Source organism: Lutra lutra, chromosome 4 (genome assembly GCF_902655055.1).
Source record: "Lutra lutra chromosome 4, mLutLut1.2, whole genome shotgun sequence".
In the NCBI taxonomy this organism is placed as follows: Eukaryota; Metazoa; Chordata; class Mammalia; order Carnivora; family Mustelidae; genus Lutra; species Lutra lutra.
Window position 1 is genome coordinate 151,611,189 of NC_062281.1, and position 20,826 is coordinate 151,632,014.

A 20,826-nucleotide genomic window follows, 5' to 3' on the forward strand; every position below is an offset into this window, starting at 1 on the left:
TCGAGTATTAGATCTCAGATTAGATTAGACTGAGTGATTTGTATCTAGGTCCATCGGACTCCAAGGACATGCTGTTTTCACTGCCCTGCACTCCTTCACTGGATTGGTAATAATATGAAAGACATCACATTCCATCCTAAAATCACCTGTTGCAAACATGAAAGGGTCTTAGCGCCCCACTCGGTGATCCCTAGGTACAAATCTTGCAGAATTATGACCAACTCACCGGTTCACCTTCTCCTGAATGGTTACCCCAGGCTGACAAGTCATCAAAGACAAGATGAAGAAAGCAGCAGCAAACATCTCATCCACCCTATGTTACTTAGAATGAATAAAATTATTCAGAGAGCTGGAGTCAAAGATGTCTTCAGACTGGGACTGATAAGATCAATGTAATGTTTGGAACCAAAAGAACTCGCTCAATTCTCATTGAGATGTGGTTAATTAGTGACTAAGGTATTGATTAGCCAAACACCCTAAAATCTCAGACACCAAAGGCCACTGTCCTTCAGACCTTTTGAAAAATAATATCCATATGGTTGAGGAAAGGAGGATTTGCAACCAATACCAGTCTAGCAAAGAGATCTTATTTTCAGAATGAGGCAAAGCCAAATTAAGAGAGAGTCGCGGAATTCACTCGGTCTTTCTGAGTGGCTCTTGGAACTACTACAATCAGATCGATTTGCTTTTTAAGACTGAAACAAGGCTAACACTGGTGTATCAGCTTGGTCATAAACGGCTGCCCAAATGTAGAAAATGCTAATAGTTACATAAAGGTTCTACAATGTGTTGTCAAACATTGGGAGCCTGAGAACTGTTGTAAATTAATGGGCTTTCTGCTTTTCATCCAGATATTAGATATGAAGACCCAGCATATTTGTGTCTTGAGGGGACCAGATGTCTTCCATAGACATCTCCAGAAACGTTCTTTAGAATTACAGTGACAGCTACACAGCTGCACCAATGATCTCATACCTACATACATTCTCTTACTCTTCCAGACATATTCATAAATTAATTAAATAAGTAGAGATGGAGAGACAGGAATAACTGAACATGTGGCAGGCCTGTCATATGTCTTATTTTACTGAGCCCTCACAAGTCCATGATAGAGGAATGATTAATTTCATTTTGCAGTTGAAGAAATGATAGTTCAGAGAAGTTAAGTAGCTTGCCCAAAGGATGTACAGCCGTCTTGATCTCTTTGGGAATATTTAAATTCTCTCATTAGCAGGATGACCTGGTAGTATCATTATTCATCTCAAATAAAGTTATGAAAAATTTTAATGAATAACTTAAGAAATATTTAGAAATATTTAGTTGTGGAGATTTTAATAAGGCACTCAGTTGGTTTTGCCTCTATCTTTTCAGACATTTAGGCAAGCATTTGACAGAAGTGGAGACTGTTATGGGTCCTAAAAAAAAACCCTGACATCCTTGATTTCTGTGTCTTTCTCGCATGTGCGAAGGAATTTTTGAGTGATGTGAGGAGAAAATCAGAGGCCCACTAAGAGTCTGTAACAGTGGTGTCAATGAGGAGTGATTTTGCCCTTGAGAGGACCTTTGGTAACATCCAGAAACATTTATGGTTGTCACAACTTTGGAGATTGTGCTCCCCACACATAGTGGGTGCTAAACATCTTACAAAGCATGGGACAGCACCCCACCCCCAGGCCCAACAAGGGATTATCTGGCCCCAAATGTCAATAGTGTCAAAGTTGGGGAACACCACCCCGCAAAAAAGCTGGTCTGCTTTCCCCTGATGCCTGGGATTCTGGGGAATTCATTTTCTTCTTTTTACATGTAGATAACATCATCTTTCTTCCCAGACCAGCTCCTTCTTGAGATTTCCCTGATGGCTTTTCTCTTCACCCAAGACTTTAGTGGCCTTCAGGGCTCTTCCTTAACCACTACTCACCTCTCTCACTCTGCACCCCCTCAACATGGTCCCTTAAATTCTGTCATATTTCCTCTGCAATGTTTTTCCTCCAAAGCTTCCTTCTTTCATTCTTACCCTTGGATCCATTTCATGGCCTGGGGTCTTCCTGAAACTATCACAACAGACTCCTAGTGGGCCTCTGTTTTTCTCCTCAGACTAGACCTGCCTGTGCATTACCACTGGACTCATCAAGAAGACAGCTCCTGACAACCTAAATCTCCTGCTCGGAAAACTTCAGTGGCTCTCCCATCGTCTATCAAATTACAAGTCCAAATTCCTCCACACATGGGTCCAAAGCCATCCTTGCAACCTTCATCAACCATCACCCTCAAATTATTCCTGACATTCTCGGCTAGATTCTCCTGACCTTCCTCACACTGTCTCATTACTGTGACTTCGTCCATGCTCGATCCTTACCTGGACTACCTTTATCCATCCTCTTGTACCCTTCTGCCAAGTGTCTTCCCAAATAGCATGCCCACCACGGATCCTTGGCTGATGATCCCATCTGGAAGGTAACTCCATGTTATCTTTGAACCTTGCAAATATATACCAGCATTTTCCGGTTTTGACTCATACTATGTTTTTCTAGGAGCATGGGGTACATCTCAGTAATGAAAGTTTCTCTAGGGTAAATCCTGTGTCTGATCCTTCTCTGTAATCACCCATATCACTTAACACTGAATCTTTAATAAGAAATAGTATTTGATTGAGTGAATCTGTGAATCAACTAAAGAGAGTTTATTATTCACAATACTTTCAGGTGTATTTTCTCATTTAATCTTCAAAATAATCTTGTGAGATAAATATTATCCTCAAGAGAATCCTGACAGAGAGATAGTGATTAAGAGGGAAAATGGAAACAAGGTAGATAGAGTATGAAGCTCTGTACCTGCCACTTTACATGGTTTTTCAATAATCTTTTTCAATCTATTTAATCTTCACAGTGATCTTCCAAGGCCCATAGTCATGGTGCTATTTTGAAAATGAGGATATTGATGCTGTCACACAGCTGGTTAATCTCAGAGTCATGGATTGATAATCTTTCCAACTTCAAAACCTGAGACCATTTTTGGGTGTGGTCACACAACTACCATGTGGCATATCAGGACAGGGCTTGGGTCTTCCAGCTGTAGGTCCTGTTCTCTGTCCATTAATGCCTTAGCTCTGAGAATGAGTATCATTTCCCAGGGATGAAGAAAGCAACCCAGAGCGAATGGAGGGATAATCACAGAAGAGAAGCAAGAGAGAAGCTAAATCAAATGGGATCGTGTCATGCCTCTATGACTCCGTGTGTGTGTGTGTGTGTGTGTGTGTGTGTGTGTGTGTGTGATGATCTTCTGCCCTTTCGCTGGAGAAACCTACAAAATATTCAACATGACATCAGGCACAATGTCTGCAGATGATGGGTGAGCAGCCCCAGTCCACTGGCTTTCCTTCCCCGACCTCCTCTCTCCATCCTTGGTGAGACCCAATGTCTGTGATGTCTGTTTTCCCTCCTGATCCTTTCATCAGGCCAGGCGGGGGATGCAGCCAGCAGACAGTGTGGGTTTTCAGCTGGAAATGAAGTGGGGCTGGTTTAAGTAATTGATCTCAAGCAGAGGCTTTATAAGGGGTGGGCTAATGCGTGCCTCCTGCTTCCCAGTTCATGTCCAAGCTCTGCATTTGCATTTAAGGGGTGGGATGAGAAGGAGCCAGCGTCCGGCTCATTAGCATAGAAATGTAAGACCATTTCTCAGGTTGGAAGCAGCTCACACCAAATCTGGGTGGTCCTTTGGGAAATTCAAGAGTGTCCATTTTACACCTGAGCCAGTTCCCCAGGCTCCATGGTTGGATCCGCTTTCTTCTCTGAGATGCCTTTCCCCCCCAAGCACGGTGTGAGCCGTACCTCACCTCCATTCCCCCTGAACCCTGGCCACAGCTCCCACCTGGGATTTCTTTTCTTTTTTTTTTTTTTTCCCCCAAAGATTTTATTTGTTTATTTGACAGAGAGAGATCACAAGTAGGCAGAGAGGCAGGCAGAGAGAAGGGGGAAAGCAGGCTCCCTGCTGAGCAGAGAGGCCAATGCAGGGCTCTATCCCAAGACCCTGAGATCTTGACCTGAGCCCAAGGCAGAGGCATAACCCACTGAGCCACCCAGGCACCCCCCACCTGGGATTTCTGTGAACGCCTGGAGACAGGGCTGTGCTGGTCCAGAGTCCATGTGCAGCAGATGTACGAGTCTGGGAACGGAGCTAGCTTTCCACAGCAGGCCAACCCCACGTGCTCCAGGAGCAGGCAGTGAGGGACTGCCGTGTGTACACAGATATTAGAGACAATTCAACGCTCCATTCCTGCCAGCATCCCACTGAGGGATCAAGATAATTTCTGTTCCCCCAGTGCACTGGGAGCTTCAGGAGGACAGGGGCTGGTTTTAAATGACTTGTACCCCAGGGCTGGCACTACTAGATATTCCATACTTGGGTTTTACGAAGCCCAGTAGGAAAACTACAGCTTTCAAGTACAGCATACCTGGATTGAAATCCAAGTGCCACCATTGATCAACTGTGCCACTTTGGACATTCTGCCTTAATTACCCCTCCTGTATAATGGGCTTGATGGTTTCATATATACAAGCATAACAGATATAGATATATATATTGCACACACATCATACCTAACAAATATTCATTATGGATGCCGTTTCTCTTTGTAATCTCCTTACTTCCTGCCCTTTCTGTCACGGCCTGTGCTCCATAAACACCCTCCCGGGGACATTCAGGAGCCTGTTCTCAGCTGGTACTCATGGTGCCATCTGAGAAATTGGTAATGGAGGGAGGGTCACTGAGAGACAGACGCAGTAGACATTCAGGTGTGCCATTTTCCTATATATTTTAGGCATCTTTATGCTATCTAGACAGGTATTTACTGCTTAACTGATGCTTTGTAAAGATATTGTGACCTCTCAGCCTCAGACCACCAGTGACCAAGTGGACTGGTCCATCAGAATATAAGTGCTGGGGGGCTGACCAAGCCCATCTCGTTCACCATCACGTAACAAAGCAGCTGCACATTCTAAGCAATCGGGTATTACATTGGCTCCACTGGGGGTTGGGGTTAGGTACAGGGAAGGGCACTAAACGCCCGGAGATGAAGAGAATGCAGCCCGGCACCCCCGTCACAGTGCATGCCCCAGACTGAGTACCATGGAGATCAACAGGGACCACGCGGGGAACATCCAGAAATAGCTGCTTCCTGCGGTTTAGGCTTTGAAGGAGGCAGGTGGGCAGGAAGAAGTGTCTGCAGACAGAGGAAGGAAGGAAACAGCATGAGCAAAACCACGAAGATGCAAAAGGGACACCGTCAGCCATCTGGTGAGCAAAAGGACAAAGACCAGGTTGCTTGCTTGCTTTTTTTTTTTTTTTGGCCGAGATGATTTCAGATCATTCCATTGCTGAGGATGTGGAGGAGCTGCTGAACAGACTGAGGCAGCAGAGCCCCATGATCCGCCTGTACTTGGCACTCTGGGGGGCCCACTCTGGGGCAGGATGGAGAGGAAACAGAGAACCCAGCTTGGAGACGACTCCCAGACACTGGAACTCTGTGCACCAGACACGCGAGGGGACACGCTGGAGGACAAAAGGGAACAGTGGGAATCCAGAAGCTCCCCTGTCAGGCCTCGGATCCGTGTGCTGGCCTCACCAGGATCACTCCGCATGACCTTGGTACGGTCACTTGACTTCTCTGGCCCTCGGTGTCCACACCTGCGGGCCGGCTCTTCTCCACTGCCCCCTGCAGGCTGAAATCGTGTGCACGGAGAGCTCCATCTAAGCCGCTCCCTCTAGAGCTGCAGCACTAGGGAAAAAACAGATAGCTATATCCAAACCAGTCAAGCCTCTCTTAATACTTTTATTCAGGACTTGTCTTCCCAGGAGACACTCCGGGCTGTCAGTCTGTAATTAGACTTTCTCCCGCTCGGAAAGCCGGGCTGTGCGGAGCGAGAGACGGAGCCGGATTAGCCCACTGTAAACAAATGTGGTCAGTCCCCTTCTTGCCAGTCTCGGTTCCAGCTGAGTGGATTTCTGCAGCTCCTGGGTGAATGTTAATGCCTCCGACATACACCGCTGCAAGAAAAGAATCGCGTGTGCCTCCCTTTCTCGAGAACGCTTCGCGAGCATCTCTGTGACGCAGCGTGGGGCACGGGGGCAGCCAGTAGCTCAAAGAACTTCAAGAGCCTAAGGCAGGAGATGGGCACCTGTGTTTCAAAGGAAGCTCAGCCACGAATTTCCTTTGTAACCTTGCAAGAGTCACTTCAGCTCTCTGAGCCTCAGGTATCTCAACTGTAAAATGAGGCTGAGAACACCCGCCTCACAGGCCTGCTGGAAAGTGTAATTGAGATAATGTACATGAGAGCTTTTGGTAAAGCTCTGCAGGCAAGGGGTCAGTGTCAAGGATGGCCGGCTCAGCTTTCCAGCGCCAAGGGGCAGGGAGTCGGGGTAGGTACAGAGCAAACGGGAGGGCCAGGTTCCAAATTCTCATCAGCATCGGAGTCCTAGAGGATGGGGCCAGGGGGACAGAACCAATGCCCCCCTGAACTGCCTTCTGATGAAGATTGCCCTGAAATCAGATGCAGGTTTTCCCCCATGGGAGCAGAAAAATGAGTGCTACTGTTTATGAGCATTTGCTCTTCCTGTAATCTTGATGGTGGCTTTAGAAGAGAATTCTTATACCCACTCCACAGATGAGGAGGCTGAGACCAGAAAAAGAAGATGGGAGGGAGAGAAGGTTGGAGGCCAAGTTGCTCTGACATTTAGCCTGCTGAGGCTCCCTGTTTCTCAAATTATAAGCAGATTAGAATCGGCTTTAAATAGGGGACAGATATGTTGTAGTTCATTACCACAAATGAAACAATTGGGGGATCATCACTAATATTTTCACAGGGCATCAAGGAGGATGAGTTCATGTCATGAACCATAAGCATCATGAAGGCAGGGGCTGTACTTGCTGCGATATCCCAGGACCAGCAGCACTGTTGGGAACAGAGCAAGCGCTCCATAAATACTTGTTAAATGAAGACACCACCTCTATGAGACTTACTGTCATCCCCTGGGTTTTTCTGGGTGATCACAACAGTAAGAAAGGAAAAGCAAGTCCTTCATGTAAATTGCCTGCAGAATCTGTATGCATTTGTTCCACTGGCATTTCCATTTCTATTGCTGTGTAACAAACCACCACAAAACTCAGTGGCTAGAAACACCATGGGTTTATTATTTCTCAGGATTCTGCAGGAGGTAACTTATGGATGGGGCTGCATTCAGCCGAGAGCTCAGCTGGGGCTGGAATGCATGCAATGCCATCTCCTCACACGGTAGTCTAGCCCAGGCTTCTTCCCAGCCTATCCATTGACTTCCCAGAGAGAATGCTTCTGCTTCCATCACACTTGCTAACATCTCATTGGCAAAGCAAGTCACATGGCCAAGCCCAGATCAGTGTGGGAGGGGACCGCACAAGGCTGTGTGGATCTGGAAGTAAGGTTCATAGAGATCAGTTTGTCACATGGATCTTCATGAGCTACACTTAGGAATGAGCTTAAATACATACAGCAGTTAGAAAGGTGCCTGGCACTTAGTTTGTACTCCTGAAGTATTAGGGATAGCTAAATCTGATTATTACCTAATTATAGTATATTACCATAATTATTATTAAGTTCCTTACTGGGACTGCCTTTATTTTTTGGAAAATGAAACGAGAGCCCCGTGCTAGGGATGTTTGGTGTACCCTTCAAACTCTGAGCATATTAACCCTCTGTATTTCTGAAGTTCCACAACTGTGTTTGAGCAGCTGGGTCAGCAGCGAAAATGAAGATGAATCCCTCTTTCTCCTCTTCCCCTGAGCCCTTCATTTTTAAATGGTTTCCCTAAACCTGGGTATACTTTTTGCTTGTTCCTAAAAGTGATGTTGGAATGTAAAGGAGGATTACTCATCTCTGTAAGAATCCATTCACTCAATCAGCATTTTCCTAAGCCCATCATGGTAATCTCCTTCCCTTTTCCGGGATACATTTGGAGGTGGATGTGGGATCCAGTTCTGGCAGATGAGATGTGGATGAGCTGCAAATCTGTTGGGTAACTTCTGAGGAAGACTGTCTCCCTTGATCCAAAGAAAAAGGTATGCCTTGTGTCCCTTCCTACTTTTGGACATGGTTGCATGAGGGCATAACACTTGGAGATTGGTTTTACACCTGTTGTCATATCATGACAAGAATATGCTCTGGATGACCCTTTAGTCCCAGAGGGAAAGAGACCCATGAACTGAAAAACTCAGCCAGTCTAGAGACCTTCAACTTGAAACAGAATTATTCCATCAGATCCACTCTCTCTCACTCTCACTCTCACTCTCGCTGTCACAGCTTGAAGCAGAGCTCCGTAGCTGACCTCAGAAAACTGCCGAGTTTGGGATGGCTGTTATGCAGCATTATGTAACAACAGCTAATCAATACAGCGTCATATCCCGCAGTCTGCTGTCAACTGAGCTGCAGCATCGAAGGTGTCCGCCCAGGACCACCCTAGTATGGAAGACAACATAAGAGAAATTTTGAGAGAGATTGCCCTTGGCCTTCGGTAACCAGAGCAGCCCATGCAAGCAAGGTTAAGAGCCATGGAGTGGTGTGGTTGGGACCAGGAAGTTAAAATACTAGATTGAGTCTACCCTAATTGCTGAAACTGACCGAAAAGCTACGAATCCACCAATAAGATGTAAGAAACTCTATCTAAACAGCTTAGCCAAAGGCAGTGACAGGAAAATAGGTAAAACTCTCTATCTGGTTTATACCCTTCATCCCAAGTGTTCAGTAATTCTGCTCCACTTAGAAATTCTCTCCCTTTAAAAATCAGTGTTGCCTTTAAGAGGGCAATGCCAGTGTATGCTCTTTCCTCTAGACCATATCTAAAATTATGGTCCTTCATCTCAATATATGGCTCCCTTTTTGTTTCCATTTTATTTCCTTGTTTTGTATCAGTCTGTTGCTCATATACCTCACTTTTGCAAGAGAAATCTTTCAAAGGATGTTTGACTCTATACATAATTTAAACCTTGTCTTATAGAAACTTTCAAGGAATATTAGGAATTTATTCAAGTGTGATCAAGACTGTTACTGCTAAAATTCAAATGATTCATGGCAGCGGTAGCAGCTACCATGTCCTGAGCACTTTCTACAAGCCTAGCTCTATAGAGGTGCTCTGTGTGCCATTTATCCAGTCTCATACCCGTCGATTAGGTGGGTATGATTATCCCATGTTCTTCCAGTAATAATACAGCAACATATGTTTGGCTCTGCCTCTACATTGGACATTGAATGGAGCCCTTTGCATGTCTTGTCTCAATGCCTTCCCACAACCCCTTCCGCTGGAATGGTAATTTTCCCATTTGTTAGAAGAGAAGGTTGATCCAGTGGGTGAAGGGGCTTTCTCACACCACCCAGTCAAGAAGTCATAGTGTCAGTATCTGAACTGGTCTGCCATTTTCTAAACCCCTGTTCCTTCTGCTTCATGATTGTCTCCCAGAAGCAGAAGCCATGTTGCTATTCCTGCTACACCGACCTTTTGTCCCCAGTTGAGACTGGCTTGTGCATCTACTCCACAGATCTTTTTTAGCACCAAAAAGTTGGAAGGCAAGATTTGAGTGGCATCCCATGTAGATGAAATCTGGTGACCCCAGGGCAAAGGCAAGCACAAAAAGAAAGGAAAAGTCCAATGACTTTTAGTTAATGTCTAACTAACAGCCCCTCACTTAGCTTCTCCCTGGGAGACAAGACCACCACAGCTTCCAGGCAGAGGGGACACTACCCTGCTGATGGTGGGCCTTTGGGGAGAAGCCAATGGGTGTTAGCCAAAGAAACACAGACATTATTCTTTCATTCACAAAATTTAGAGTTTACAAGTACCTCGTATATATTTTGCATCCACTGTATATGTCCTTGTATATAGTCTTGCAGCCACCCTGTGAAATAAACATCATTATGCCCAAAGTATTGGCATAGCTCAGATTTCAAATTCAGCTCTCCTTTATTAGTGACGAAGAATATGCCAGGGAACTTTCTGGGCATTTTCTAGTATAAGACCTCATTTAAATCTCACCAAGCACCTATGAAGTAGAGATTATTATTCTTATCTTGAAGAAAAGGAAATTAAGGATTTGGGTGACGGTGTGACACATTCACTGCTGCCCTTACAATCAGTGTGTTTGAGCCCAGGCCATCATTCATCAGACCTGTTCTCAGTCCACAGCATGAGGATGTGGCCAGCAGGCTCTGACTGGCAGCCTGGCTTCCACTGAGCGCTGCTGTGCTGATGGCTTGAGTCTGTCTCACTGTCATATGTGGAAGTAGATGACTTGTCTGTAGTTGACAGGACTTCTAAGCAAGAGGGAGCTGTATGTGAGGAACTGTATCCAAGGAGATTCATGACACCTCAGCCAGATTAGGTGGCGAGGCCCTGAACACTGAGCCCAAACCTAACACCATCATGGGGTGAGACCTTGGGGGATATTGGGAGGTGCTGGGTGAAATTAGTAAAGAATTACATAAAAATGTAAGTAATTTGCTGCCTGTGGGCAAAACTGTGCCATGGCTGTTTTTAAACCTGACTCCAACTTGTTGATAGTCTTCCCTTAGGAGTAGAAGGAGTCTCTGTCCCCTCCCACTAATTCTGGACTCTGGGACCACTTGACCAATGGACTATTTTAAGATTTTATTTATTGGGACACCTGGGTGGCTCAGTGGGTTAAGCCGCTGCCTTCAGCTCAGGTCATGATCCCAGGGTCCTGGGATCGAGTCCCGCATCGGGCTCCTTGCTCAGTGGGGAGCCTGCTTTTCTCTCTGCCTCTGCCTGCTTGTGTTCTCCTGTGCTCTCTCTCTCTCTCTCTTTCTCTGATAAATAGAATCTTTAAAAAAAAAAAAGATTTTATTTATTTATTTGACAGACAGATATTACAAACAGACAGAGAGGCAGACAGAGGGAGAGAGGGGGAGCCAGGCTCCCTGCTGAGCAGAGAGCCCAATGTGGGACTCGATCCCAGGACCCCGAGATCATGATCTGAGCCACCCAGGTGCCCACTGAGCCACCCAGGCACCCCACAGGGCTAGGATTTAATGAATGGACAGTTTTCATTTCCTGTCTTTTGGGTCACCTACCCTTGAACTTAGCTGCCACACAGTGAGGAAACCCAAGCCACACTGTAGGGAGACCCACATGGAGGGGAGTGGACAGGCAGCTTTGCTAGTGCTGGGAGTGAGCTGTCTGGGAAGAGGTCCCCAGATGAGCCAACCCGGCCGGCACAGCATGGAACGGGGGTCTTGGCTGATCCCTGACCAAACTGCAGATTCATAAACAAAATAAATGATTGTTATAGTTCTACACCACTGTGTTTTGGGGTGCTTAGATACACAGCAATGGACAATTGGGAGAGAGATGAGCCTGATTATCTGTGGAGTCTCTACTATATGCCAAGGTCATACCGTTGACAATCACTTTGCATTCTTAGAGCAATGCACTTAAACAGACGAAGAAACCAAGGATCAGGAAGGATACAAGACTCGCTTGAGACGCCGTGTCTAGTGAGTGGCTCAACATGGATCAGAATTCAATCTGGATAAATTCTCCAGTCCCCTGAACCATGGGGCAGCGAGGTAGAGACAAACCACTCTCCAGCTCCTGATCACCTTCGAGGACCTAAGTATAAAACAAGTGTACAACCCATTCTGTTTTTAGGCTGCATGATGCTTATTTGGGAATAGTAAATGCATCCAGGTTTGAATTCTGGCACAATTCCAAGGAGCGTCCCCCCACCCCACCCCCACCAGGGTAGGGGATCAGCTAAGCAACTGTCCGGCTGGGCTCATCACTTAACTTCCCTCATCCTCAGTTTCCCCATCTGTAAGATAAGGACACAAACGCCATCAGCCTCATAGGGTTGTTGCAAGGATTGAATGAGGACATATTGGTAAATGACTCAACATAGTACCTTGCCCCAAATAGATACTCAAGACATCCCATATTCCTAATATTGAGGACTCAGAGAGAAGGCTTTTCTTCACGCATTCCTCCTGACCCTAAAAAGAGAGCTCCGTAGGGTTGTGATGAGACAGATGCATCCCACCCCTGAGCCTCATTTATTTTAACCTCCTCGAAGATTTAGCCCTTGTTCCTCCATTCCTGCAGCCCCTCCGGCCAAGAATAAAGCTCAAACCACAGCCCGTAAGCTTTGCTCACAAATTCCTCCTTCACGACTGACTGAGCCCCGATACTGGAAAGAAACATTCTGTTGAATCATGTAAATCCCCACTCATCTCCAAATTGGGTGCTGGAGTGCCTCGGGGAAGTGATTTTACAACCTCACTGACTTCAGCCAAGGTAGACTCCAATTGCTCTTGCAAGATAATTCAGCCTGCGTCTGGCAGCAAGACCATGCAGGGGCTCTGTCCCTTCTCCCCTGGACTGAAGGGGAATAGTTTCTTCCTTAGGGAGGCAGAGGAGGGAGATCTTAAACCTCCCCCCTGGCCGCCCCCCGAAGCCCTCTCCAGATGGCACAGGTGGAATTCAGAGACTCATCACAAGCTCACCCTCTCACTTGAACAAAGGATCTTGGATACAGGCAGGGGTGGGGAGGGCCATCTTGAGAGATGGCATCGGCAGTATGAGGTCAAGTTTGCCTGCGCTTTCCCTGACAACCTCCAGGATTTCAGAGGCAGGGTACTGCTCTGATTCAGCTATCCTGACGTCCTCACATGGGAAAATGCTTTCCAGTCTGCTGTGCCTCTGGGGAGAACTGTACTCTTTTCTTGTACCCCTGCCTTTTTTTTTTAAATTTTTATTTTCAAATCTAGACCTTGCAATAGATCATTCCACCCATAGCCAATGGAGCTGCACATAGTACACACCCAGCCCTGTCTGTCCCAAGATGCCGTGGCTATGTGGTCACAGATGGCACAATTCCTCAGGCTGGTTTGCAAGATGACTGTCCTTCCAGTGGCCCAAATCCCACTGCAAATATTAGAAAACAGGTCAGCAGCTCCATCAGTAATCATAATCATCGTCATAAAAATCACTATCTGTTTTTGAAAGCTCCATCTCCAAGGGCTTAATAACCACTATGTTATGTGTTTGTTGCTTCAGCTTCAAAAGGTAGATCTTATTGTCTGTATTTCATGTATGCAGAAAGAGGTTCAATAACCAAGTTATTTGTCAAAGGCCACACAGCTAATATGTGGCAGAACTAGAATGTTTTTACTGAAGGATAATTGACATACAACATTGTATTAGTTTTAAGTGTGCAACATAGTGAGTCGATATTCATGTACATTATGTGATGATCACCACAATGCACAGTTGTTACAATATTATTGACTGTATCTTTGATGCTGTACAGTATATCCCCATGACTTATTTATCTCATAACTGTAAGTCTGTGCCTCTTAATCTCATTCACCTATTTCACCCATCCTTCCCATCCTCCTCCTCTCCAGTAACCACCAACCTGTTCTTTGTATCTATGAGTCTGTTTCTGGTTTTGTTTGTTTGTTTATTTGTTTCTTTTTTTTAGATATCACATAGACGTGAAATCATATGATTTTTGTCTTTCTCTGTCTGCCTTATTTCACTTAGCAGAATACCCTCTAGGTCCATCTATATTGAAACAAATGGCAAGATTTCGCACTTTTTTATGGCTAAGTTATGTTCCATTGTGTATATATTCTCCATCTTCTTTACCCATTCATCTGTCAGTGAATACTTGCATTGCTTCCATATCTTGGATCTTGTAAATAATGCTACAATGACCAGAGGGGTGCATATGACTTTTGAGTTCATGTTTTCATGTTCTTTGGAAAAATACTTAGAAGTAGAATTGCTCACTCATATGGTAATTCTATTGTTTTTATTTTTTGAGGAACTGCCATACTGTTTTCCACAGTGGCTACACCAGTGTATAAGGGTCCCTTTTTTGCCACATCCTCTCCAACATTGTTATTTCTTGTGGTTTTGAACAGGGATGAGTTTATTTCTCATTGTGGTTTTGATTTGCATTTCCCTGCATCTGTTGGCCATCTGGATGTCTTCTCTGACAAAGACAGAGTCAGAATTTCAGGTCTTCCATCGTTGACCATTGCTAAATATCTGGGGAAAGTTTTCTGAAAGTTTTCTGAGGTTCTGTCCACACTCCAGAAGAACATGCTATCCAGACTGGTTGAGCCTTCCTCAGCCACGCTCAGCAGAAAGATCTCCAGCCATGGTTCACTTTCTCTATGTCCTGAGACGGTTCAGAGCAGGCTCTGTCCTCACCAGCAGATGATCTCCATCATCTGTCTTGTAACCCATAGCTCACTTTCTGGTGTGCTTGGGGACCAATGACCTCACCAAACCCAAATGCCTACTATTTTGGCCCAGGCTGCATTCCGCCTGCTTTCTAGGTCCTGCTTGCAAGACTATAGGTGGATCAGAAGAATTTCTGAGAGGATTGACGCATGATAGAGACTCCCAGGAGCTTCAAGGGACCAGAATCCACAGACACTCACAAATCATTCACAATGTCTTACGAAGAGCATACATGATTTCCAGTGTCTTCCTTGTCCACCGTCCTCTTCTAAAGGCAGCGGCCCTGCCCGGACACACAGCATGACCCCTGAGCTGCCATGTTCAGCATTTGACTCCTTGGTAGCTCCCAACTGTGCTAAGTGTGGACACGTGACCCAGGGCCAGCTAAAATGTGGCCAATATGAAAAGCTCTGTCCAGAGAGGGGTGAGTCAGCCAATCAGATTTCTATTCAAGGAAAGTGAATGGAAAGATGTAAGGAAAATACAGTTATTTATAGCAGAAACCAAGGCTGGCTGGATGCCCAGAGAAAAGCTATCAGGTAGAATAGAGACCCTAAATAAATTAATATGATGTATAGATAAAAATTATGACAATATGAAAACACAAGTAAGCAGAGGCTCTGAGGAAGACCAAGGACATGTGAGGAAACCAGTTGTTGGTGGGAAGAGAAGCAGAGAGAAGGTAGCACTTGCATAGAGCTAAGTGCTGGGATGGAAATGCACTGAGCCTTTCTGCCCTGGATCCAGGTGCCTTGACTGGGAGTCCTGGCCACACTCTGGTTCCTGCTCTTGGACTCCCTGTATAGCTCCTTCTCCCTCATTGCCAAAGGCATCCTTACGGTGACACCTGTCCCTCCTCCTTCCTTCCAGTGCTCTATATAAGTCTCTTTTCATTACTGCTATGAGAGTGTTACTAAGACTTCCATCTCCGCACACTTGTAGTTGTGTGGGGGAATGGGCTTATTTGTATTTTATGGACTCTGACCTTCATGGATGCTACACCGTATCCACAGGCATTTGGGGGAACATAAGAGGCTACAGGTGTGGCCTGCCAGTAGTCAAGTGGTGAGGGGATGATGCTCGGTAGTTTTCATGGTTTTGTCTTGGCTTCCAATGTATGTGTTTGTTCCTGTTTTTTTAATTCTACTTTTACTTTTGGTGCTTTCACATTTGATATCATCTGATAAGCTCCTTTCTAAAACATGAAAAGTCAGAGCCCTGGTGGAAAACAGAATTCCCCTCAGGTGACTCAGAAGGAGAGACTTGAACACGGGTCCTCTCATGGAAGTCTGGATGAGGTGGATGGAACGATCAAGGGATGTTGAGGCACCCAGAGATTAGCAAGAGCAGGACGTCATTATTGTCCAGACAGTTGGAGGAATGGGAGAGGAAAGATAAAGACTGGAGCCCAGGGGGCTTTCCTTCTAGGACCGTCAGTTTTGTCCCCATGGCGGAGTGCTGACTTGATCCCTGGCAGTCTGGCACTCCCCGAGATGCCGGTCGTTCATCGTTCATCCTGGGCCCAAGCCCTTGTGCTTCAACATCTCCAGATACTAGCTGAGCCTCTGGACTTGATCAGCTCCTGTCGTTCTGCTTTCCACACCATCAGGGAAAGGGTGTCTAAGTGGTCACTGCAGCTGGTGGAGAGCTCGGGGTTTGTGTGTTCTTGTTCCCGCTCTCTGCTGCTTTGTTCTCCGTCCTTGAGAAAACACTTCTCAGCTCGGTGAAGTGCCCAGTTCTCTGGAGAACACACACCTCCTCAGAGGGCCTGCCTGTTTCCATGCTAAGGGGTTCAGCGACACAACGTCCCCACACAGGGGGACCCCTCTGCCCCCCACTCCTCATTCCTGCCGTGGCTGCCACAGAGTAAATCCTCAGGAATCCAGGCCCACAGATGCAGAATTTCTGAAGATGTGGACTCAGACTCAGTTTGAATTTATTTGTTGCAGTCTTTAGGCAAAGGAGAACAGATGAGAGGATAAAGCTAATATTTATTGACCGGCCATGATAGGCTAGGTGCTTGTGTATACCATTTCATTTCATCTTGATGTTCATTCTGTGAGATGAGTACTGTAGAAATGGAATAGCGGAGAGGCTAATTTGCCCAAACTCTCATATTTAATGCTCCACAGAGGCAAGATTCAGGCTCGGGCTCTCTGGAGCCAAGCCCCTCCAAGCCCCTCACTCATCCCATTATATCATACTGCTGTTTGGCAAAAAGTATATATATAAGATAAAAAAGGTGCTGATCGTTGGACTGGTTGGCGAGGACACAAAGGCTCTTTCTCACACAGCAACCTGGCTTATGAAAGCTCCATTGTATTGTATGTCTGCGGAGCTGAAAATCATAAAACTGTACTTCCTAGGGGCGCCTGGGTGGTTCAGTGGGTTAAAGCCTCTGCCTTCGGCTCGGGTCATGATCCCAGGGTCCTGGGATCGAGCCCCATATCGGACTCTCTGCTTAGCAGGGAGCCTGCTTCCTCCTCTCTCTCTCTCTCTCTCTGCCTCCCTCTCTGCCTACTTGTGGTCTCTGTCTGTCAAATAAATAAAATCTTTTTTTAAAAAAAGAAAAAACTATACTTCCTAAAATAATTTTATAATGTTCATCATCCAGTTGTTTGGACAAGATTATTCTGACTCACCTCCCTTGTGCTGGGGAAAGGATAAGGATTCACATTTACTGTGATAGCACACATACCCAGGCACGCGCGCGCACACACACACACACACACACACACACACCCTTCTCCAGCCACCTCCCCCATGCCCATCAAATTCCACTGCCTCCAGGCAAATATCTCCTGCCCACCAGGGCCAGAATTCACATCCTCTGATTTGAGTTTTAAAGACAGAGATTTACACAGGATTACAATTTTGGGGGGGTGGGGGTGGGGGTTGTGGTTGCTTCCAATTTCCATTGTCTGAATCATAGCCATGGAATAAATTGAATCTTTTTCTAACATAGAATATATTACTCTTGAAATAGTAGGAAATGTTGATAATTGCCTTTTATTGGACTCACAAATAATTTATAAGTTGGTCCAGTTTGAAAAAAATATATATATCTTGGTCTTTTATTTCTTTGGCTTCTTCCTTGAGGCTAGAAGCAACCTCTAAAAATAGCTGTTTGTGCGGGGGTGGGCCTAGCGCTCCGCCTGGTGGCCATTGTGTAACATTGCGGGCTCGGTAACCAGGCCTGAAGCTGCAGATCCAGCGTTTGAATAATTCTTTCTCCCCTAAGTACACAGAGAAATTTGATTTATTCTTCACAGCCATGTCTGCATTACAGAGCACTTCTCCTTATAAAGTCCATCTGCTTTGAGGATAAGTAAATGATCAATCCCTCATATACATTATCATGCAGTGAACATTTCTGTGAGTTAGTAACAGCTTCTGTGGTTCTACCAAATGTCAGGGAGGCTGGGGGTTTCTTCTTCCCTTAAGAAGATACTGAGAAAAAAAAATACAAATTGATCTTTACATAAGCAGGGTAGCTGCTTACTAAGGGTATTAAAGAAACACAAATGTGTGTAGGATGCGGGTACGGCGGGGGAAGGGGGAGCAGAAGAAAGAGAAGCCCATGGAAACGCCATGCTTAGCTTAGAATCCTGGCTCTGGAATGCTGGGCCAGCATCCTAAGATGGCCCTCCACGAGGGTACGGACACCCTCCCTGTTCCCCTGGGCACACTGGAAGGCTATCTCCCAGCCCCTCTTGCAGCTAGAAGCTGTGTGACTGAGTTCTGTGGGAGGGGAGGGGCCTTGCCCCTAAAGCAGCTTTAGTCATTTTTCCTACACTTCCCATCTCTGTGTCCACACCACTGGAAACGAAGTAATCCAAGATGTCAGAGTCACACCAGAGAAGTGAGCCAAATCCATGACTCATCACATAAAGGACACTTGTCCAGGAGAGTCGCCCGCTTCTCTTCAAACTATTTTGTGAGCGAGAATACACTTGTATCTGCTAAGCCACTGAGATGTGAGGGCCATTTGTTACAGCAACCAGTGTTAATTACCCTATTAAAGCAAGTCTTAGCCACAGTTTCCTCACCTGAAAACAGGGACGTGCAGAAGATTCGGTGAAACAATGTATGTGACAACATTTGGCTAACTTGGGATTGATAAATGCTGATCAAAGCAATTGTGTCTCGCAGAAGCAACATTTTCATTCTGAAAAAATATTTTTGTTGGTATCCCGCAGGTTCCTGATGCAAGAGAAAGAAGGCCCGACTCCAACTGGCAAACCAAATGGTGATTTCACAGGCTCCCAGAGCTGGAAACTTCAAGGGTAGGTTAAACCATAGGGCTGGTTGAATCCAGCCAGCAGCTTGAGGACCCAGGTCCTTTCCATGGCTCAACTCCTTCTTCTTCTGCCTGGTAAGTTTCATTCTAAACCTGACTCTTCTAATGGTCAAAGATGGTTGTCAGTAGCCCCTGCTACTACTACTGTATGTTCCTAGCTTACTCTGGGAGCAAGAAGATATCTCATCCCACTCACTACCCTAACGAAGAATCTTCTGATTCCTCTGATTCCGCTGGTTTGGATCACATGCTCACCCTAGAATCAATTACTTTGTTGGGTGGAAAACATGCTGATAACCTGCCTATCAGGACCTATGCCTAGAGCCAGAGCTGGGATTGGCTTTCCTTGAATCACATAATCTGCTGGGGAAAGAATGAGAGCATGCTTTTTTTTTTAAAAAGAATGTTTTTAAGCAAAGGAAAGAAGAAGCACGGGGGCATGAATGTTAGGTAAGCTTCCAAACCTGTGGTTGCAATGGTTATATTTATTTCCCTTAAGGCAAAAAACAAGTTGTACCAGTGCATGGTAAGTGTTACTTGGTGATCACTTTCAGCGATCAACCTTTCAGAATCCTGTAAGTTAACTGGACATTATGGTTTTCAACTTCCTAACATCCGACGATGAGTTCCCTAAAATATCCTCAGATATTGACTTCTTGAAATATGCTCAGATATTGACTTCCTGTCTTTCTTGACAGTGCAGTGTTTAAAAAAAAGTCTCTGAAGAATAATTTACTTTCTCCCTCTTCTTTATTTCCCCCCCCTTTGTTTCTTTGTGAATTCCTTTGATTTCGTGGAAGCATTTTAGAAAGCATAAGACGCTATACAATTGGGAGGGATTTTTTTTTTCGTTGGCTCTTCATGCCTAAAGTAAATCATATGATACATAATCATAAAATATGAGACAGATTTCAAAACCGACTACGTAGCTGTTTGAATGTGTGCTGCTCTTCTGAGCAGTCACCTAAAGATACACTTTTCGTATTTCAGCGATGCAGCTGTAGCTCAAATAGTATTGATTACACCTCAATTTTAACCAAAAAAGTGCAGCGACTTGATCGACCCATGCTATGTATCCAATTCGGTTCTCAGTCCCTTATAAGACCTTCAACAAAATGAATCTATCTTCCAAGCAAAGATTTGTCTTTTCAAATGACATAGCTTGGGACCAGAAGATAATTGTTACTGGAGGATTGCACACATATTCTGAATAAACAGTAAAGAGTGAGTACTGAGGAAAGCACGTGAGATTTACGTGGTGGTTCTGCTCATGCCATAGCCTACCCTGACCTCCTCCTGGGTTTGTGTCAGATTTGTGTCTCATTCAAGACCCAGCTCATCTCTCCTCTTCAAAATTGTTCTTAATCCTTTGCTGCCACAATAAAAGGATTTTGTTGCTCTTTTTTCTGATCTTGTTGGTTAAAAAAAAAAAAAAGTCCATATAACACTTTTTCTCTTATACTATTTTCATTTATCACATCTGCTTGGCCTAGGACAGATTCTCCACAGATCCACTGTTCACCCCAGCCCAGCAATTTTCTGTGTGGCAGGACGACCTGACCCCTGCAGGCTGCATGGCTCAGGCTCCTGGGTCAGCTGGCTGCTCCTGGATTTGGCCAGTGGGAGACACTGAAAGGAGACTGAAGGACGGGAGGAAGGGAGAAGCCTGAATATTTCGTCCCTTCTCTAGAAGCCCCAGGAGCTATATGTGCTCATGGCCTGTTCTCTCCTCCAGTGGTTCTAATCTCCTCTAGGTGGTCCCAGCTTCTGGGCTCTGGTGATACCACCTCTGCTTTGTCCCTCCAACCTAGTGGCTTCCAGTTGTTGCTAGTCCTCCAATTGTTGTGGCGACTGTTTCCTCACAGTCGCCATCTTGGTTCCTTACTCCTCCATCCCTGATGTAACCAAGCCTCTGCACTAAATCCCCTCTGTTTCAAATGTTTAGAGTGATTTCTGTGGTCCTGACTGGACCCTGACTAACAAATCAGCTCTTCTCCCCCACGTAACAGTTGAGGATGGTTGATTTCAGGTATGACCCGTGAATGGAAAAAGAGCCATGTTTACATGTCATACGCAGTTTTTTATATGTCTGCTTTCTGAGATATTTTCATGGCTCTTCCTGTCTATCTCTTTTTCCTCCCATGGCCAAAACTATCTTTTTCCAAGCTCTATCCACTTTTCCTAGCTGGATTTCCCAACCTCAGAGTCCTGGTCCAAGTTTCCCCATACTCGGGTCCTAC

The 20,826-nt window shown here is 45.5% G+C and overlaps 1 protein-coding gene across 1 annotated transcript in view; it reads right to left on the reverse strand.

Moving 5' to 3' along the window:
• Positions 1-413, reverse strand: part of C8A (complement C8 alpha chain) — a 64,596-nt gene extending 64,183 nt beyond the window's left edge. The window contains exon 1 of the mRNA XM_047728432.1: positions 227-413. Within this exon, the coding sequence (XP_047584388.1) occupies positions 227-303 (77 nt within the window). The 5' untranslated portion in view covers positions 304-413. The remainder of the gene's footprint in view (positions 1-226) is intronic.
• Positions 414-20,826: the final 20,413 nt, after the last annotated feature.